Genomic DNA, 16,377 nt, shown 5'->3' on the forward strand with positions numbered 1-16,377 from the left:
TTGAAAGTAAATAGAACGTCATGCCTATCGCGTGTGAGTACACAAATCGCACACGAATATCACGGAAGTTTCCTCGTACTCATTAGATAGAAATCATCGATCGTGTTTCAAAAAATAGTCGTTCGCAAATACAATTACAGTCTATTGGATATTTCATTCTTACAGTTAAAATGCAATTCGTGCGTTTAAAATTAACAGTCCGTTTAAAATAGTCGCGATTGACATTAATCGTTGTGCACTTGTTTAGTATTTGATAAAGTCGGTCGAGTTTCGGTTAGTGTACGTTTTAAAAATGTGGTCGATCGGTATGCGGTACGGGATGTTTTTGGGGTAACTGACCTACGACAACTGTACTGCCGCCACACGTGACGTCATCTTATTTTTCCGTCCAATGACCGAACGTTGAGGGGAAACTCGGAAAATCAATACTGTCGCGCCACTAGTGGCTTTTATACATGTCCGCAGATAGGAGGGCGCTCAAAAGCTGCGTAGAGGGATAAGCGGTCAATGACCCCGTTGCGAGGCCAAAGCACTCGTCGGTAATATACACACAAAGTTTTTAAAAACACCGGAAACGTTGAGGAACTTTTATGCTTTTAAAAATAAAACTTTTAAGTTACACTAGACTTATTGCCTTGTCATTTATTTTTTCGCTACTACGTAATAGTGTGAAGGTAATTAATAATTGAAGAGTTACCGTCTAACGGAATTTTTTTTGGCATTGAATTATTTATATACTTGGTAAAATATAGGTTAATTAGGAAATAAATCTGATAAACAGATTTTTATAATTGTAGCGTGTTTTTTTTATGCATAGTATTGGGGTAATTTTAGTTGAATTTATTAACGGCAATGAACTGTGGATCTTAAAAAATGTATCTTAGTGTTAATCACATTAATATTGAATGATTAAACTGTAAATTTATATTTATTACTTATTATTATTTATATTTAAATTTATTTATTACTCGTTTGTCACTATTTTTTAAAAATACGATGTGTTGATTTTGAATACTTTTTGATAATTTTGGCATGTTCTTATGAAAACGATTTTTCTATTTTCCGGGTTTAGGTTGGGTTAATCATCTTTTATGCTACGAACGCGATTAAAATGTTATATAAACAAAAAATGTCTGCTGTTTATAAACAACGACTTGAATAAATCGTTTTTTAAATCAATGACATTTGAAGATCAGGGTGAAAGATCTCATCCGATAAACACATTGTTATGCAAATTATGACAGTATTTACAACAACAAAAAAAGTGCTCCCTATTTTTTTTAAGTACCTATTTAAGTAATAAATATTTCTTAACCTTTTGTATTTCGAGTAGAAATACGTGTATACGTGTCAGAGTCCATGACATTTAAAATGAATGTGTCCCTTGTAACGCTACAGAATTATTTGGTATGACTGTTTTTATTTTTCTCTAAACGAGATCAAGGACTTTTAGACTTATCGCTCATTGTTTTCAATCATTTCCTACGATTAGTTATTACTTTAAAGTATTCACGGTATTGACGCAGTTCAAAGTTTGAATGAACTCTCTCGTTAGAGTTTTGAAATCGAGTTTGAATCGATCAACACAACATTTCTTCTGTTTAATTAACTTCATAAAAATGTACATGTATCTAGAACAAACATTGCATTGCGTTTAAAACTATTTGTGTTTGTCGTTTTAAGGAAAGTTTTTGTTTTACAATAATGAAAATGCGTTTTAAATTTAATTTGTGTGTGAAATCTTAATTTGTCGCGGAAATGAATTTCGGTTATGAATATTTTCCGTGCAACTAAAAAAAATTTAAAGATTTATTTTGAAAATCCATTTGACTAAAGATTTAATTAGGATTGTTTTTAACCAGTTGGCCTTTAAAGTTATATTTTACAAGCACTGTGAAATCATTTCCAGCGTTTGGAGGTTTCAATATATGTAACTACATAATGTCGTTTACACATGGTAAACGATGTAAAAAGTAGGTTGAATTAATTTGTTCAAGTTTTATTATTATTATTTTTTGCCTTGGGTGCACGGGTCAATTATAATTTAATACATGCACACACCGCGCGGTCCTCTGTACTTGATTGTTAATCGACCACATGCACACGAGAAGGAAGTGTTGACTATGTTCATGTTGTGTAGTTGAAATAATAATAATTGCTTAATCATCGCTATTATTTTCAACACGAGCTATTTAAAAAAATATTTCATGTAATAAAAAAAAAAAAAAAAAAAAGGCGCATAATTTTTGCACGGCGATAAACTGGACACATACGATACTTGCGGAAAGAGCTTTGTAAAGAGAAAAGTCAACAGAATGCTTTGTAAACCTTTTTAAAAACCGAGTTTTTGACTGTTTAAATTTAGTATTTTTTTACTCAATAGCCATCACATTGGCAACTGAGCGGGTTGCCAAGTACCAATTAGAAAACTGTCTCATAATAACGCGTTAAAATTGTAATAAAAAACCAACTGTCACGTGACGATTAATACTTCGTTATTATCACAATCAGATGAGAGTTCAACTACCTTTCGCTTCCGCTTTCACTTTTCGCGTGTAACGAATACAATTATTCGCAACATATACACTGTCGTAATGATAGTAGTCATCACAACAAACGGTAAAAGTGACATGTGAATCCTTCCGTCCTGATCTCGGCGGTAACCGAAATCACTATTGTTGTTGTTATTATTATTATTATCTAATACCTTGTACGTCACTACTTGAACAGCGTTGTACCGTACAACTTGTAGGGGGTGTAAGGACGGCTTGTAATTTTGGTTGTCATGGCTACAAGCAGCTGTATGTACAGTTCTTGTGATAGGTCCGGGACGACGTTTCCTGTGACGACCGAGGGGTTGATGCGGTGGGGTTCGGAGGGTATTCGTGGTGTGTGGACGATAGCAAGGCAATAGGCGAAAGGCTGTGCGCGCGCGACAAGCCCAAGCTCGAACGCTCAAACTTCAAACCGACCACCGCGCGCGCCGCTGTGAGTTCATCGAAGGGCGGTGTCCTCGCGTCTGGCCGTGAAAGGGTTGCTCGGGCCCCGGTTATTGAACTTGAAAAACATTACTGTCGCGCACACCGTGTCTGGCTGTCGTCTTTCTCATACCCGTGCATGTCTACGGCTAATTGCAACGTTTTATTATTTCTATTAATACGTTGCTGAAGTTACCCAGTTGACTTTTGCGTTACAATGACCTTATCCGCGTCAATGTTTCTGCGATGGTTTTGCCGATAAGTTCATTTTCGCAAAGTTTAATCGCGTTCCAAGATCCCAAATTCTTATGTGCCATCATGACTCGTCATTCGACTCCAGCAACATATACCAGTAAGTAGAATTTTTCGATTTTTCAACGCTAAAAAAGTCACACGGTCGCTATAAAAAAATACTTCCTTTGCACGATTCTATACAAATTTTATTGTTTTTGATACCTCTCGTTATTATTTTTATTTCCTGATTTAATTACTCTCAGATCCTCACAGGGATGTAATTAAGAAGAGTTCTGTTACTGTACTTTTTTAAACGTAAGAGTATTATATTACGTTATGTTTATTTACTAAAAGGAAATCCCTCGACCAAATCTTTTGCTTTATGTGTAATTAAAAAGCGTATTTATAAAAACAAAAATCTCATACAAATATTGTTGGCGATTTACAACAGTATAAAAGTGCATTTGATCACTAACGTGATCGTGAGCCCCTTCTAAAAAATTCTGTATATCGTTAAACTAATTTTATAGTTCACAAGGGAATGTAAAAGTAGAAAATATATACTATTTGGAAGTCGATGACTTCAAATCTTGTTGGTTCATTGATGTTTATAGAGCTAAAACACCAGTAATGTGTATTTATTGTTGGAGTAGGCGTTCTGCTGTACACGTTTTCGACAACTCGGTCAATTCCAATAAGAATTTTATGGTTTCGAATGACCATTTCCGGCATGTGTCCAAGTATATTAATAGTTTGAAATCACGATGTTAATGCTACATGCTTTCCTTCTCTAATACACATTAATAATATTTCTATTTTACAACGCCAAAAGACAATTTAACATATTAGGGTAGGATCGTAGACCCGTTAGATAAAAATACTCATAATGTTTTTTTTTTATTATTAAAAATTCGAGAAAGGTACTGAAGTCAACAAGGAGTCTGATGTAAACATTTAATACATGTTTAATTTAAAATTTCATAGATCACCTCAGGTTGTCGCATAAATAAAACGAGGGTTTCTAACTGTACACATTAATTTATTACACTTATCACAAAAGTTAAACAAAGTATTTGGCTGCGACATGTGTAGGCTAACTCCACTCTGGAAGACTGCCTTAACTTAAAATATGACACAACTATCTAAAGAGTAGCACATTTTGGTTGGCTGTTGTATAAATACATTACTTTGGTTGGGTTTACAATTGTGGTTTTAAAACGAGAAATATTAAAAATATAAAATTTACATATCATTTCAAATATTTCCGTCATTAGGTTGAGTAAAAACATATTTTCGAAGAACCACTTGTTTTTTGACGCATTAATTATTTTATTATTTATATTCGTTTACATCATTTTTATTTTCTTTAATGAACTCATGATTGTCAAGCTTAATACGTCGTTTTATCAATTTTCCTATTTTTTGTATGTGAATTAGATCATACTTATTGTATTTAATCAGTCTGTGCTATTTTCAGGAGTTATTTACTAAGGGGGAAGGGTTAGTTTTATAGTGTACACCGCTTATTCTTAATATACAATTATAACTTCTAATTGAGTCATATGTGGTATACTAGTCATACATACATGTATATAATAGTTTTAAAATTTGAAAACAATTTTTTAAAAGAAAATTATATATGTCAACATAGTTTTCTTGGTAAAAAAAAAAACAGATTTAGGTATTTTTAATTATCATGCACACCTTATAAATTCGTTCCTGGAATTAGTATTACTTACCACAATATGTACATAATATATATAATAAAATATTATTTTATTGAGAATTCCTGTTAATTCTATTCAGCCTATAGTTTCATGGTTTTCTAAAAGTATAGTTGAATTATCTATGCGTTCTTATAATACATCACACGTCCTGTTGTAAATGTCGTAATTTAAACGGTTTGACTACCACACTCGTTTCTCAATATAATTCTCCATTACATATACAAATAAACTTATCTAAAAAATACTCAATAACTTGTTGAAGTTATGAACTAGATACTCGGAAGACTTCATAGTTTTTACTAGAAGTTTATCAATCACCAAACAATAAACATTTTTACTTATTTTTGTACAACACAAAATTGTTTTATTGACTATTATAATTTTCTAACTACTAATAATTTTAAATTATAATTTTTATTTACAAAAATTTATGACGTTGTAATACGTTGCAAGTATTAATATTCCTAATGAAAAAAATGCTTTTTTTCTTCAATGAGGTTTTAAAAACAATTTGAATCATCATTTAATATAACATAAATATAATGTGGATTAACAAGTTCTAAGAAATAGAACTATTTTATTTATTTTAGTCTTAAGATATGAATGTGATAATATTTTATTCATTCACCAACCAGCTAATTGACATAACAGTCATGTATTTTTTTTATTTAAATTAATAGAAAGATAATATATTTATAATAATAATATAATAAATCTTAAATCCCAAATAAATTTTGTTTTTTTTTTTATTATTTACTTAACAAATTTTTTCTTGTAGGAAAAAATACTATAATTCATATTATTTGTATAATATATTACTATTTGATTATCTAATTCATTGCTATTACTTATTGTTGTTATTGGAAATAGCCTGAATTTTAAGTAATTTTTTTAACTTCATCAAGTAAATAAACATTTTTTTAATTTTTGCTCATGATTATTAACATTTATTAGTTTTATTCTTGCGAGTGAATATTATTTTTTATGAAGAAAGTCCATCTTTCGTAGTTGACGATTAATTATAGTATTTAAATTAAGGTATATTTTATATTTGATAGAATATTGCTGGTAATATTTTACACAACTTTTTTGTCTATACGTTCAAACGGCCTAAGTTAACCAATAGATGGCGTTGTGATTCTTAATAATAATAAATAAATAATAATTCTATTAGTCCAAGTAATTTCTCATGAAATTACACATAAATTAATATACATTTTTTTTTTTGAAAATATTGTTTATTTTTTAAATAATTTATTCCGTTAATTGTTAACGAAATTTTTCTAAAAAAACGTTTTTACATTAGTCAATAAAATAAATTATTATAATGAAATGTTTTAAAAATAATTACAAGTATAATTCTATAAAGTAAATTAATTGTTATTTTTAGTTAAAATGACAAATCTGTTTTTAAATTACAGTTACGTTTGTGGTAGTTACCCATAGAAAAAAAATTAACTCTTTAATGCTTAATTTTAGAAGTTTTCATTTTGGTACTACATAAAAAATATCTTACGTTTTATATTTATTTAATTATTTTTTTATATAACTTTTCTCAAAAATAAATAAATAATTTTATTAAAAATTACGAAACCTATGAAAACGTGGAAACTCCGTGGTAAACGAAAGTTCTAATTTATTCTTTTTGATGTTTTTATGAATTAAAAAAATACATACTTATAATAAAATAAAATAAGACGCAATTTTATAATATTATATTTCCAAGGTAATTCTAATGTATGATTTCAATTGTAAATTGTTTATAAAACCACACGTCCTTAAATTATTTTAATAAAATGCATTTATAAAATTACATTTTCAATCCATGAACATTTCCACAACACTCAACGTGGTCAATATGTTACTTTGGTGTTTGTGTTATCAGTTCCAACTTAATGTACTGATAACAGTTAATTCCGTGATATTAGGACTTGTATTATCGCTTCTGGCGTTGAGTTTTTTTTTAACTTAAATGCATATGATTGCTGTTTACACTAGTTGATAATAATTTAAATGTTGAGTGTTAACATTACATAATTACACTCATAATTGTAAAACCAATAATCTAATTAGTGTACTTATTTTTACCGTGCAGGTATAAACAGCGTGGAATTAATTTTCAGACGTCTGAAACTAAACACAAAATTTGTTTAAATTGTTAGTAACTGTCTTATCATGTTTTACACGCATTGTATTGGTCAAAAGTCGGTGTTCATTTTCTAGTAAACCGATGCCGATATGTTTCTCCTAACGTTTTGCATTTTTGTAATAACAATAACCTTAACGCGTTCAATGCTAAAATAAACCGTACGGCCAAGATAATGTTCAAGAGAGTTCATCGGACGAGAAACCTTGTCACAGATTTTTTTTTTTATGACTCACGTTGGTGTTTGAATGAAGACAAAAAAAATAAAAATAAAATAACCAATCGTCACAGCCAATGTTATTTTGTTTAAATACCATCACAGTCAAATCTAATTGTGTTATGATTGTGCTATTAATAAATAGCAGTATTTGTCTTCGATGGCTTATTGTCAAAAATGTACCAATCAACGTCATCACGTGTCTTTTTTTTGTGGGGGGGAGTGTCTATCACTTACAACTGAGCACTAGACGTTTGCTATTGTTGGGTCGTTTGCGCTTGCAGCGATTAAGGTAAATTAAATTTTTTCAATAGAATATGTTCCGACCGCAGAAGAGTAGTTAAAGAAGGGAACCCAAATTTCGAAGAGTAAAAAATAAAAAAATTACAGCCGCTACAACTTTATTTATGCGATGAGGTTACGCAATGATCGACTGTGGCGTTATTGAACAGTGCCGCCGTTCGCAGGATTTTATTGCCTGTGTTTGTTTCTGTCCGTCTCCCTCTCGCCTTATGCAAACGTTATAACACAAAATCGGTACGTGTGTATATATATAGGCACCACCGGCGGCGGACAGGGCAATTATTATTATGTATATAATATATTATCATTGTACGTCTACAGGTATATCTATAGGATAAATATATAAATGCAAATTGGAAGGGGCCCGAGCACGACCGAGAAAGTTGGCGAGTCCTTGACGCGGTCAATCCACTCGGATGGCGAATGTGGGTCACGCGCGGTTCCCCTCCCTCGACCACCCGATCGGTTCGTCATTCGCTGCCGCCGACAATGTACTGTGCACACGAGGTCGTCACCGTCCGCATGTATGTGTGCGCGTTCGACTGCCTATAAGTGTAAATATATTGTGTGTATGTGCCAACAATGACGGCGATGGTATTTTTCGACGGTGTTCAAAGGTCCGTCCTACAAAAAAACACTATTAGCCATAGCTGGTCGAAAATTCCTAACAATAATAACAATGGCTTGTTTGATGTTATTTACGTGCATAGGAAAAAAAAAAGTCGAACAATAGAGAAAACTAAAGCTCAGAAAAAGTGTGTGATATATATGAGCGTTAACCCAATTCAAATAGGTTTCATCATAAAGTTATCTGCGTGAGAATTATTATTTTCATGCTGCGCATTAGGTGCTCAACAGCATTTATCTAACGCAGAGTAATTAGAAATAACGGAGATTGATCGCCCTACAATTTTATCCAGTTTTTTACAATAACAATAAAATTTTGCTGAGTTCGGACTGCACGGGAATTCGAGATATTCTGTTTTATCTACTAAAAAAAAAAAAAACAGGGCATCATGATAGTCTCTTTACTAAGAAACTCTTGAACGGGGTTGGGTTGTATATCAATTGACCTTGAGAGCGGTACAAAAGCAACGTAAGGATTTTTTTGCACGTCGCACCGACGTTTTTTTATTTTTATATTGTTGTCAGCTGTCATGCGCTCGACTTGAAAAATTTCACGAAAAGCGTTTATTTGCGAACGGCGGTAAACAACGGTCTTATCATATGGTTGTGTGTCCAATTCGTCGTGGTAACTGGACTTTTCTATACCTCTCTAATTGCGAGACCGAACAAAAATCGCGAGGAGATGACTGGAATAAAAGAGAAAGCGCCGGTGGTGTAGGCTGTACGGCTATAACTTGTAAGTGACGCTTTCCGTAAACGGTCAGTTTAATGCCACTGTCAACAAACCGGTTCGACATTCGCTTTTGTTTGTCAAGGACGTAAGACAATCGATGGGTACGTACCGTTGGTCTGTACGCATGACCGCACTGACCATACGATTTCTAGGAGAAAGATTGCGAGATGGGATGCCAAAAAAAAATAATAATAACAGTCTCTAAGAGGTCGACTTTGGCAGCGGTCGCCGATGGCGCATATTGTATTACAAATCGATCATACGCGACATTTAGTCATGTTTATAATTACACCAACAACGTAGGCCGGTTAATAGACACTGTCAAGTCGAAACGTTTTGTGAATAATAGTCAATTGAAACTTTTGATGTTATTAACTGACATGCAGTTCTAACTGCTCATTTACATATCAGCGTTATGGACGTTTCACAGTCGTTTAATTAATTTTTTGTATTGGACATGAATCCTACAAAATGATATGCGTGGGCAGAATTTAAACTTGTTAATTTTGCAACAGATTGTACTTAGATGATCACGTTCAGGTTTTTAATGGGAAACCAGACGTATTGCCAAAATGATTCTACGGTTGCCCTCGTTTCGTTTACTTTGTAATTAAAACTGGGCAGACAATGAACGGCAGAGAACTTTTTTCTAGTCGCTATTTTTAACGGTATAACTGGGCGACTGTTAAAAATGTTTTTAAATATGGAACTCGGCCTATTCCGTTCACATTAAATGCGTAATTAACAGTGATATCATGTTTTTAGTGTATCCGAGTTTTACTGTTTTTTTATGCTCGTTTTTCTTTTTAAAGAATGTTGTAATCGTTTAATATTGAGCGCGCTGTTTAAATATTTATTCGTCTCATACGTTAACTACCATACGGCAACATAGTCTGTTGATGATTGAGTTTTTCTTTATTAATTTTTTATCGGCGTTTGTTTATTTTATGACTGGACGACTTTAATAGATGTGAATATCATTTAAGCACCGTACAAACATTTCGGGTGTTTTTTCCCCAACAACTTTTACCACGGTAATCTTATGGAATAATTATATTCTTTTTTTTTTTTGTCGAGTTGCTTTATTGTATCCTTTGTTTTTTTTTTCAATAACTACAACGAGATATAATAATTTTGAACAATCCAAATGTTTGCAAATGGGATAGGAAAAAAAAATTGTGTTGGCGTTATTAGTTTTGAATAATAACAAAAATGCCATTGACAAAGAAAATTATAAAAACGAATTCACCGTAACATTGTAAATATTGTATTTTTAATTTAGAAGTGGAACTGAGCGTATCTAACACAAGCCACGAACTAGTCGTTCCACGCAAACTTCAGAATAGAAAGTGAAATCTGCAGGTTCGTTGACCCCAAAACTACACTCGGCTTTAAACCCCTGCCGACCGCGAACTCGTGCAAGAGTACATTATAGCTGTTCATATCGCGTTACATAAAACTTGATTGTAAAAAGGAAGAACTCGTTACATTGTATAGAAATAGTCGAAGCACAAGTAAAACAACAACAACAACAACAATCAAGGTTTTTCAAAATTCACCGGTGCGGCAAACGGTTTGGTGGTGTTACGTAAAAGGTCGAGTGATCTATAAAAATATTAAATGGCCGCGATTTCAAAATATTTTTTGTTATAAAAGAGTTCAACAGCCGGCCTCTGTTTGGTTTTTTTTCCTCTTATACGCCGTCATGTTCCGCGAAGACTCAGATTTGAGAACAATTCCGTGGTGGTCTTTCAATTTTCAAGGGTTTCGACGGATCAGTTGTATTTGTTCGGCTTTTTGATAATAAAAAAAAAAAAACACTTTAATACTCGCAAGTGTTTTGCGCCTCGGCTCGATAAAAGTCTCTTGTTTCTGGCGAGAGCGTGCACTTAAAACGCAAATCCCGAGACTGGGGTTTTATTTACAATGCCCCGGATTATTCTCTGTGTGTTTTTTATAAGTCGGGTCCGTACTAGGGAATAATCTCAGAGAACAATCCTAGTCGTTTATAATCATAAGCTATCTGTACTTTAGCTATCTGTACTGTTCATTACAAATTTCATACACCATTCATTATAACGGCAGGAGGTACTTGCGCTGTGGTGGTAATCATTTTACTTGTTTTTTCGGTACAACAGAATTCTTTATTATTTATCTTAACGTGTCAGCAGTTCGCGGGAAATTTTTATTTATATTCTTATTATTATATTTTTATTGCAAAGCGTTTTTCATATTTAATCAACATAGTATATCATTGAATGTTTTTGTTGGGAGAGATGTTTTATTGTTGATTTCTGGTACCTTATAGTCAGTGGTATTTTCGCAAAAACCCTATTTTAATTTTAGGGTATAGGCTGATTTGTAAGCGTATGCTCTTCAATATAAATAACACATAAGTATTATTTTTCTAGGGTATACAGTAATTAAAAAATTACTAGCGGGTACACCGCGCGATACCTTTCAAAACATCACCGCTTATAATCTTTTTTACTTTAACAAATGCCAATTAAAATTTTATTGAAATAAAAATGTAGTGCGTTTTCTGTCGATTTGAACTTTGTCCATGTTTTAATTATACTTTCCTACATGAAATCATGTAGAATAAACATGTTTTTTTTTATAGTGATTTTTTGTACACAAAATAGATAGTTTTAGTAAAATTTGAACATACCTAAAAATAAAGAATCACATTAAAATACATATATCATAGAACATATTATATGTGAAAATGAACTCATGTATATTTGTTTGTTAATTCTCATACTTAGTTATTTGTGTCGATTACTCAAATCTAAATGTTTTAATATACGGAAATGAGGTATTTCGATAAAATGAGTCCTTCATTAGTAATTTAAGGTTATGGTTTCCACGGACCGTCATAAAATGATTGATAGTAATTATCTAAGGAAATCTATGAAGTCATGTTGTGTTTGCATTGGTTACCTGAAAAGTAGTTAGCGAATAATATACTTTTGGAAAAAGTCGACACAGTTTTTGTCTTTCCGTTGAAAAATGCCTTTGATTGTTTTTATGTTAAATAATTTTCGACAAATGGTCCTGACGAGTAACAGCTGTGGTGCGCACACTTACAATGTTTCGACAATTAACTTAAAAAACTTCTGGCTTGACACCTGATCGATTGGGTAGGCGGGTGAGGGCGGCCACTTCGGTGTCAAGAGTTTGATGACCCTAAGTATCCCATGCGACGGTATCAGCATCGGGTGAAAGCGGTGAGTCTGCACATTGTGTATAATGCCCACTGTGGTTACGCAATATCGTTTAGTTTTCGTCGTCCTTCTTTTCCCTTCTCATTACTATATTTTTGCATCATCTCTCTCTTTTTTTTATGTATAAACAACGCACTGTATCGCCGCTGACGTTTCGCTTAAAAACTCCCTCGACATCACACCTCACCTCCGCCGCCGCTACACGAAGTTGGTTTATTTCCTTGTCGTTACCGTTCCCACTTCATTCTCTTTACAGTCTCATCTACGCCGCCGCAATCGTTTCTTTTTTAGTGCATTCGGCTCGACCGAAGTACATTGACCCGCACACAAACACATTATAAGCCCCGTTACGTTTAATCGCTACCATTCGGTCGTTATTATGTACTGAACAAAAAGAGAAAGATGATGCTAAACAAGTGTTGGCGTAGTCTTATTTTTTCTCATTTGTATAATCGCAATTATAAACAAGACAGTTTGAGTAATGGCGGCGGAGAAGACGAGAGATTAACCAAATTCAATTGCATTAATTACGGTAATGGATTAAATTAACAAAAAAAAATTGTCGTGTCTCTCGAAAAGTCTGTAATCTAACAATTATAAAATTAAGAATTCATGGTTTCGGTTTTGAATTGGCTATGGCATAGCATTGAAATCATTGCATTCCATCGATATAAACACATGACATGTATTTTCTTTTAATAATACATTGTATTATTAAAACAAAAAACCAATACCGGGTGTACGCTTTGATACGCATCATACACCGTATAACTTATTTTTACATATTATTGACGCATCAATGATCATTTTACGTTTATATGTGGATACGATATTTACTGATTTAATTACATGTGATTCGATGACGTCAATGCGTAATCTTTGATGTTCATCTAATGACAAGAAGGCGCGTTGGGTAGGCATTTATACTACACTCTTGTCGTGGGTTTGTTGGATAATCTCGTACGCGTAGAAAGTTTTATGTGTGTCGATGGAAAATGTTCAATAAACTTCATGGTAATAATTTCATTGAAGTGAGAAAATTATTTGTTTTTTTTCCATAATCACTGTTATTATTCATAAGAGAAATTCTGTTTCGTTAACAACCAATGTTACTAATTCTCCAAGTTGTCTAGAACAATATCAAATGTTTTTATTAATTGATTTAATTTCGTTCTAGTTGAGAGTAATATAATACTCAGCAGAATCGTGAATTTCGATTTTAATAAAATATTTGCACACCGTATGTATGTTAACGTTACAATAATAACCGCACACTAGTTCAACCATCGTATCGATTCAATAATGTTTCCATTCCATGATTGTAATTTTACGTTCGTGACGTAAAAAAGAAAACACATAAAGTTATGTTTTTTTCTTTGGGGGGTACGGCGCGGGTCAACAAACCTAAACGTCACCGCCCTGCGTCCCTTTCGCGTCGTCATAGTAACTGCACAGAAGTTTTCGCCGGCCGTTGGTCATGACCCAGTCGCTACTCGGACCGATCGTAGAGTTTTTCCATATTGTTCAGTGTTCACCGACGACTTTTCTATTTTCATGCGTAAACAACGCACATTTGTTCGTAATAACACGACGAAAGATCGTGCCGAAATTCAATTACAACACGCCCTTCTGGAAAATTACAACTCCACGGAGACCGCTGGGAACATTATTTTTTGTGTGCGGTTTTCCCGAGGAATTTTACGACGCGGTCGGCGACAGTATAAATCTTTTCTTCGTCTTCCGGACAAGCCGGCGATCTAATGACGCCCGTCCTTATCAACAAAAGGTCGTCAACGGCGTGCACCGTATAAATGCCGTTGGGGAGGCCGATAGATTGAAAAAAATAAAAAAGATATTTCTCGGGCGGTCGTTAAACTAAATGTACACTCTCCATTTTTTGTTACTTCACGTCGTTAACTGTTGTTGTTATACAGTCGACGACAGTGAAAGGAAAAAAAGAAGGTTGTGGTCAGGATTACAACGAGCGCGAAGGCTATAACAACCGACGGCACCAGGTACACAACCGAATATACCAACGTTTATCATAAATATATATATACGGCACTTTCACCATAGTTGCCCGTCTACCGGGTTATGAATATCGAGTCACGTCTGAAACCGTTATCGACACTGTACTCGAACGACTGCAGTTTTTTAAGCCAAGGAACTGTAACTGTACATGACTTAACCGCATGCTGCAGCTCGCACCATGGCGATTGCGCACAGTTATTGCCACAAGATCTTTCTATTTATAGCAACACTTTCGATTTTCGTCCAACGTGAAAACTCGTGTTTTATAGAAAATAGATTATTCTCCTAAAAAGACAGCTCGTAATTTATTCTTATGATTCGATCCTCCAGTGTTCAACAGCATCACGATGATTACTCGTTGTTCGGAATATGTAAACTTTTCATTTGATATTTATGCAACGTTATGTTAATAACCCGCGGCCAACCAGTTTCTATCGTGTTACACAGTCAACAACATCGTCTATTTTATAATACTTGGTGTACGATATATTTGTTCAAGTTTGAAATATAGTTTATATAACGAGATCGCACAACATAAATTAATCAACTATATATTTTAACACGACCTATCAAAATAATAACGACCCGCAACCCGTCATCATTATGAGCAGCGCTCGGCATTACATTTTTCAATTATAATTGTATAAGCTGTAAATTTAATTAACAAATTATGCTCTCTTGCTCCTAAACGATAAACCGAAAATAACCTGTAAACGTTATTTGAAGGTAATAAAGTTGTATTGTCAAAATCAGCATTTGTTTAAATGAATTCAAAATAAAAACACGATACCAATTGTACGTAATTTGTTTTAATATATAAAACTTTAGGCTCTTTCTCCAGTATTGGCTGTTGAACCCCCCGAAAGTCATTGACCAGAAAATTGCATTGTTTTGAATGCTCCGCGATTTAAGCGTTCAGTAGAAACTAACAGTACTACTTCCCCTCCATTACTACGAATGTCTTTAAAACGCCGTAAGAATTTCAAGTACAAATATTGCACCCGGGACGAATTTTAATTATCGTTTATGCTTCTCGCCCGGTGATCATTACAGAGAACGGCCGTTTTGTCAGTATCGATACGAACAAGTATCTTCTCTCCCCTGCCCAACACTATTTATCCCGTTAGCACACACTGACGCCGTACAACTTGTGCTGCACGTTCAATGCAACGAGTATAACGGTACCATCGGCCGCGAAAGTGGTAATTCGGATCAAAGGGAAAGTGTGCACGTCTGATGAGTAAAAAGTGAAAATTTCTAAACGTAAATGAACCGTTATACTTGATCTGATGACGTGTTAAAAACGAAAACGAGTCTTCCCAATGGTATCGTCTTCATCAGAGCAAACGGCGGCAGTCGATCAATGTCAACTAGATATCATATGTATATCATCGCCATGTTTATATTAATGCTGTGCATGTCGTTATGTCGTAGACCAAAGCGAAAAGATTTGTGAAATACAATACTTGATTTTAAGCATATGCCTTTACTTATCACTATTGTGTTTGGCAATAGAAATATTTTTCGGTTGAATTGCGTATTTTATATATTGACGTAATTGAACTCTTCATACTGAAACCGCTAACGATATGATTTTAGAGGATTTAAGTGCTTGTCACATAGAATTTTTATTTGCAAAACGATCGTTAATTTGTTATTTGTTGGCATAAAATACAAATACACTGTCGGTAGTATTTCATCAAATCCCCACGATGTGCCGTAGCAGGTAGGCTAAGTATTGATCTGCATGTGTAAGGCTCGACGCTTTTAGGAAGATAAACAGTTTAGGGTTGTCCTCACACCGGACCATAATTATAACGAATTGGCGTTCAGAGCCGACATAATCCCAGTGTCTCGACGACAGTTAGTCAAAATGGTGGATTCACGAGCAGGGGTTGTACCAATGTAAAAAAGACCCTCTCCACGGCAATGGTCGATTGTGCTACTACGTTGTTCGCAGTGTACATTTTTGTCGGATGTAAAATACCATTCAGTTTTGGTCACTACTTTCACCGTTGTTGAGTTTTTATAGAATATAATATTTCTGAGGTCACGGTTTCTCATTTCACCATTGTCCTCTATTGCAATTTATATATTTTTAACACTTGCGATAAACGATCCTTTTTAATATCATACTTTATAAGCATGAACACA

At 33.7% G+C, this 16,377-nt stretch overlaps 1 protein-coding gene across 6 annotated transcripts in view; it reads left to right on the forward strand.

The window, feature by feature from the left end:
• LOC126894484 (hormone receptor 4) overlaps positions 1-16,377 on the forward strand; it is a 50,948-nt gene that overhangs the window by 9,973 nt on the left and 24,598 nt on the right. Inside the window, exon 1 of one of the 6 annotated variants that reach the window (XM_050665540.1) lies at positions 3,057-3,330. The exons of 4 other annotated variants lie outside the window; for them this stretch is intronic. In XM_050665540.1, the coding sequence (XP_050521497.1) occupies positions 3,225-3,330 (106 nt within the window). In that variant the 5' untranslated portion in view covers positions 3,057-3,224. Of the gene's footprint in view, positions 1-3,056; positions 3,331-16,377 lie in introns of those variants that run through there. One more of the 6 variants, XM_050665538.1, reaches the window with a different exon arrangement.

This window comes from Daktulosphaira vitifoliae, unplaced genomic scaffold (assembly GCF_025091365.1).
Source record: "Daktulosphaira vitifoliae isolate Bord-2020 unplaced genomic scaffold, ASM2509136v1 Scaffold_1, whole genome shotgun sequence".
Classification (NCBI taxonomy): domain Eukaryota; kingdom Metazoa; phylum Arthropoda; class Insecta; order Hemiptera; family Phylloxeridae; genus Daktulosphaira; species Daktulosphaira vitifoliae.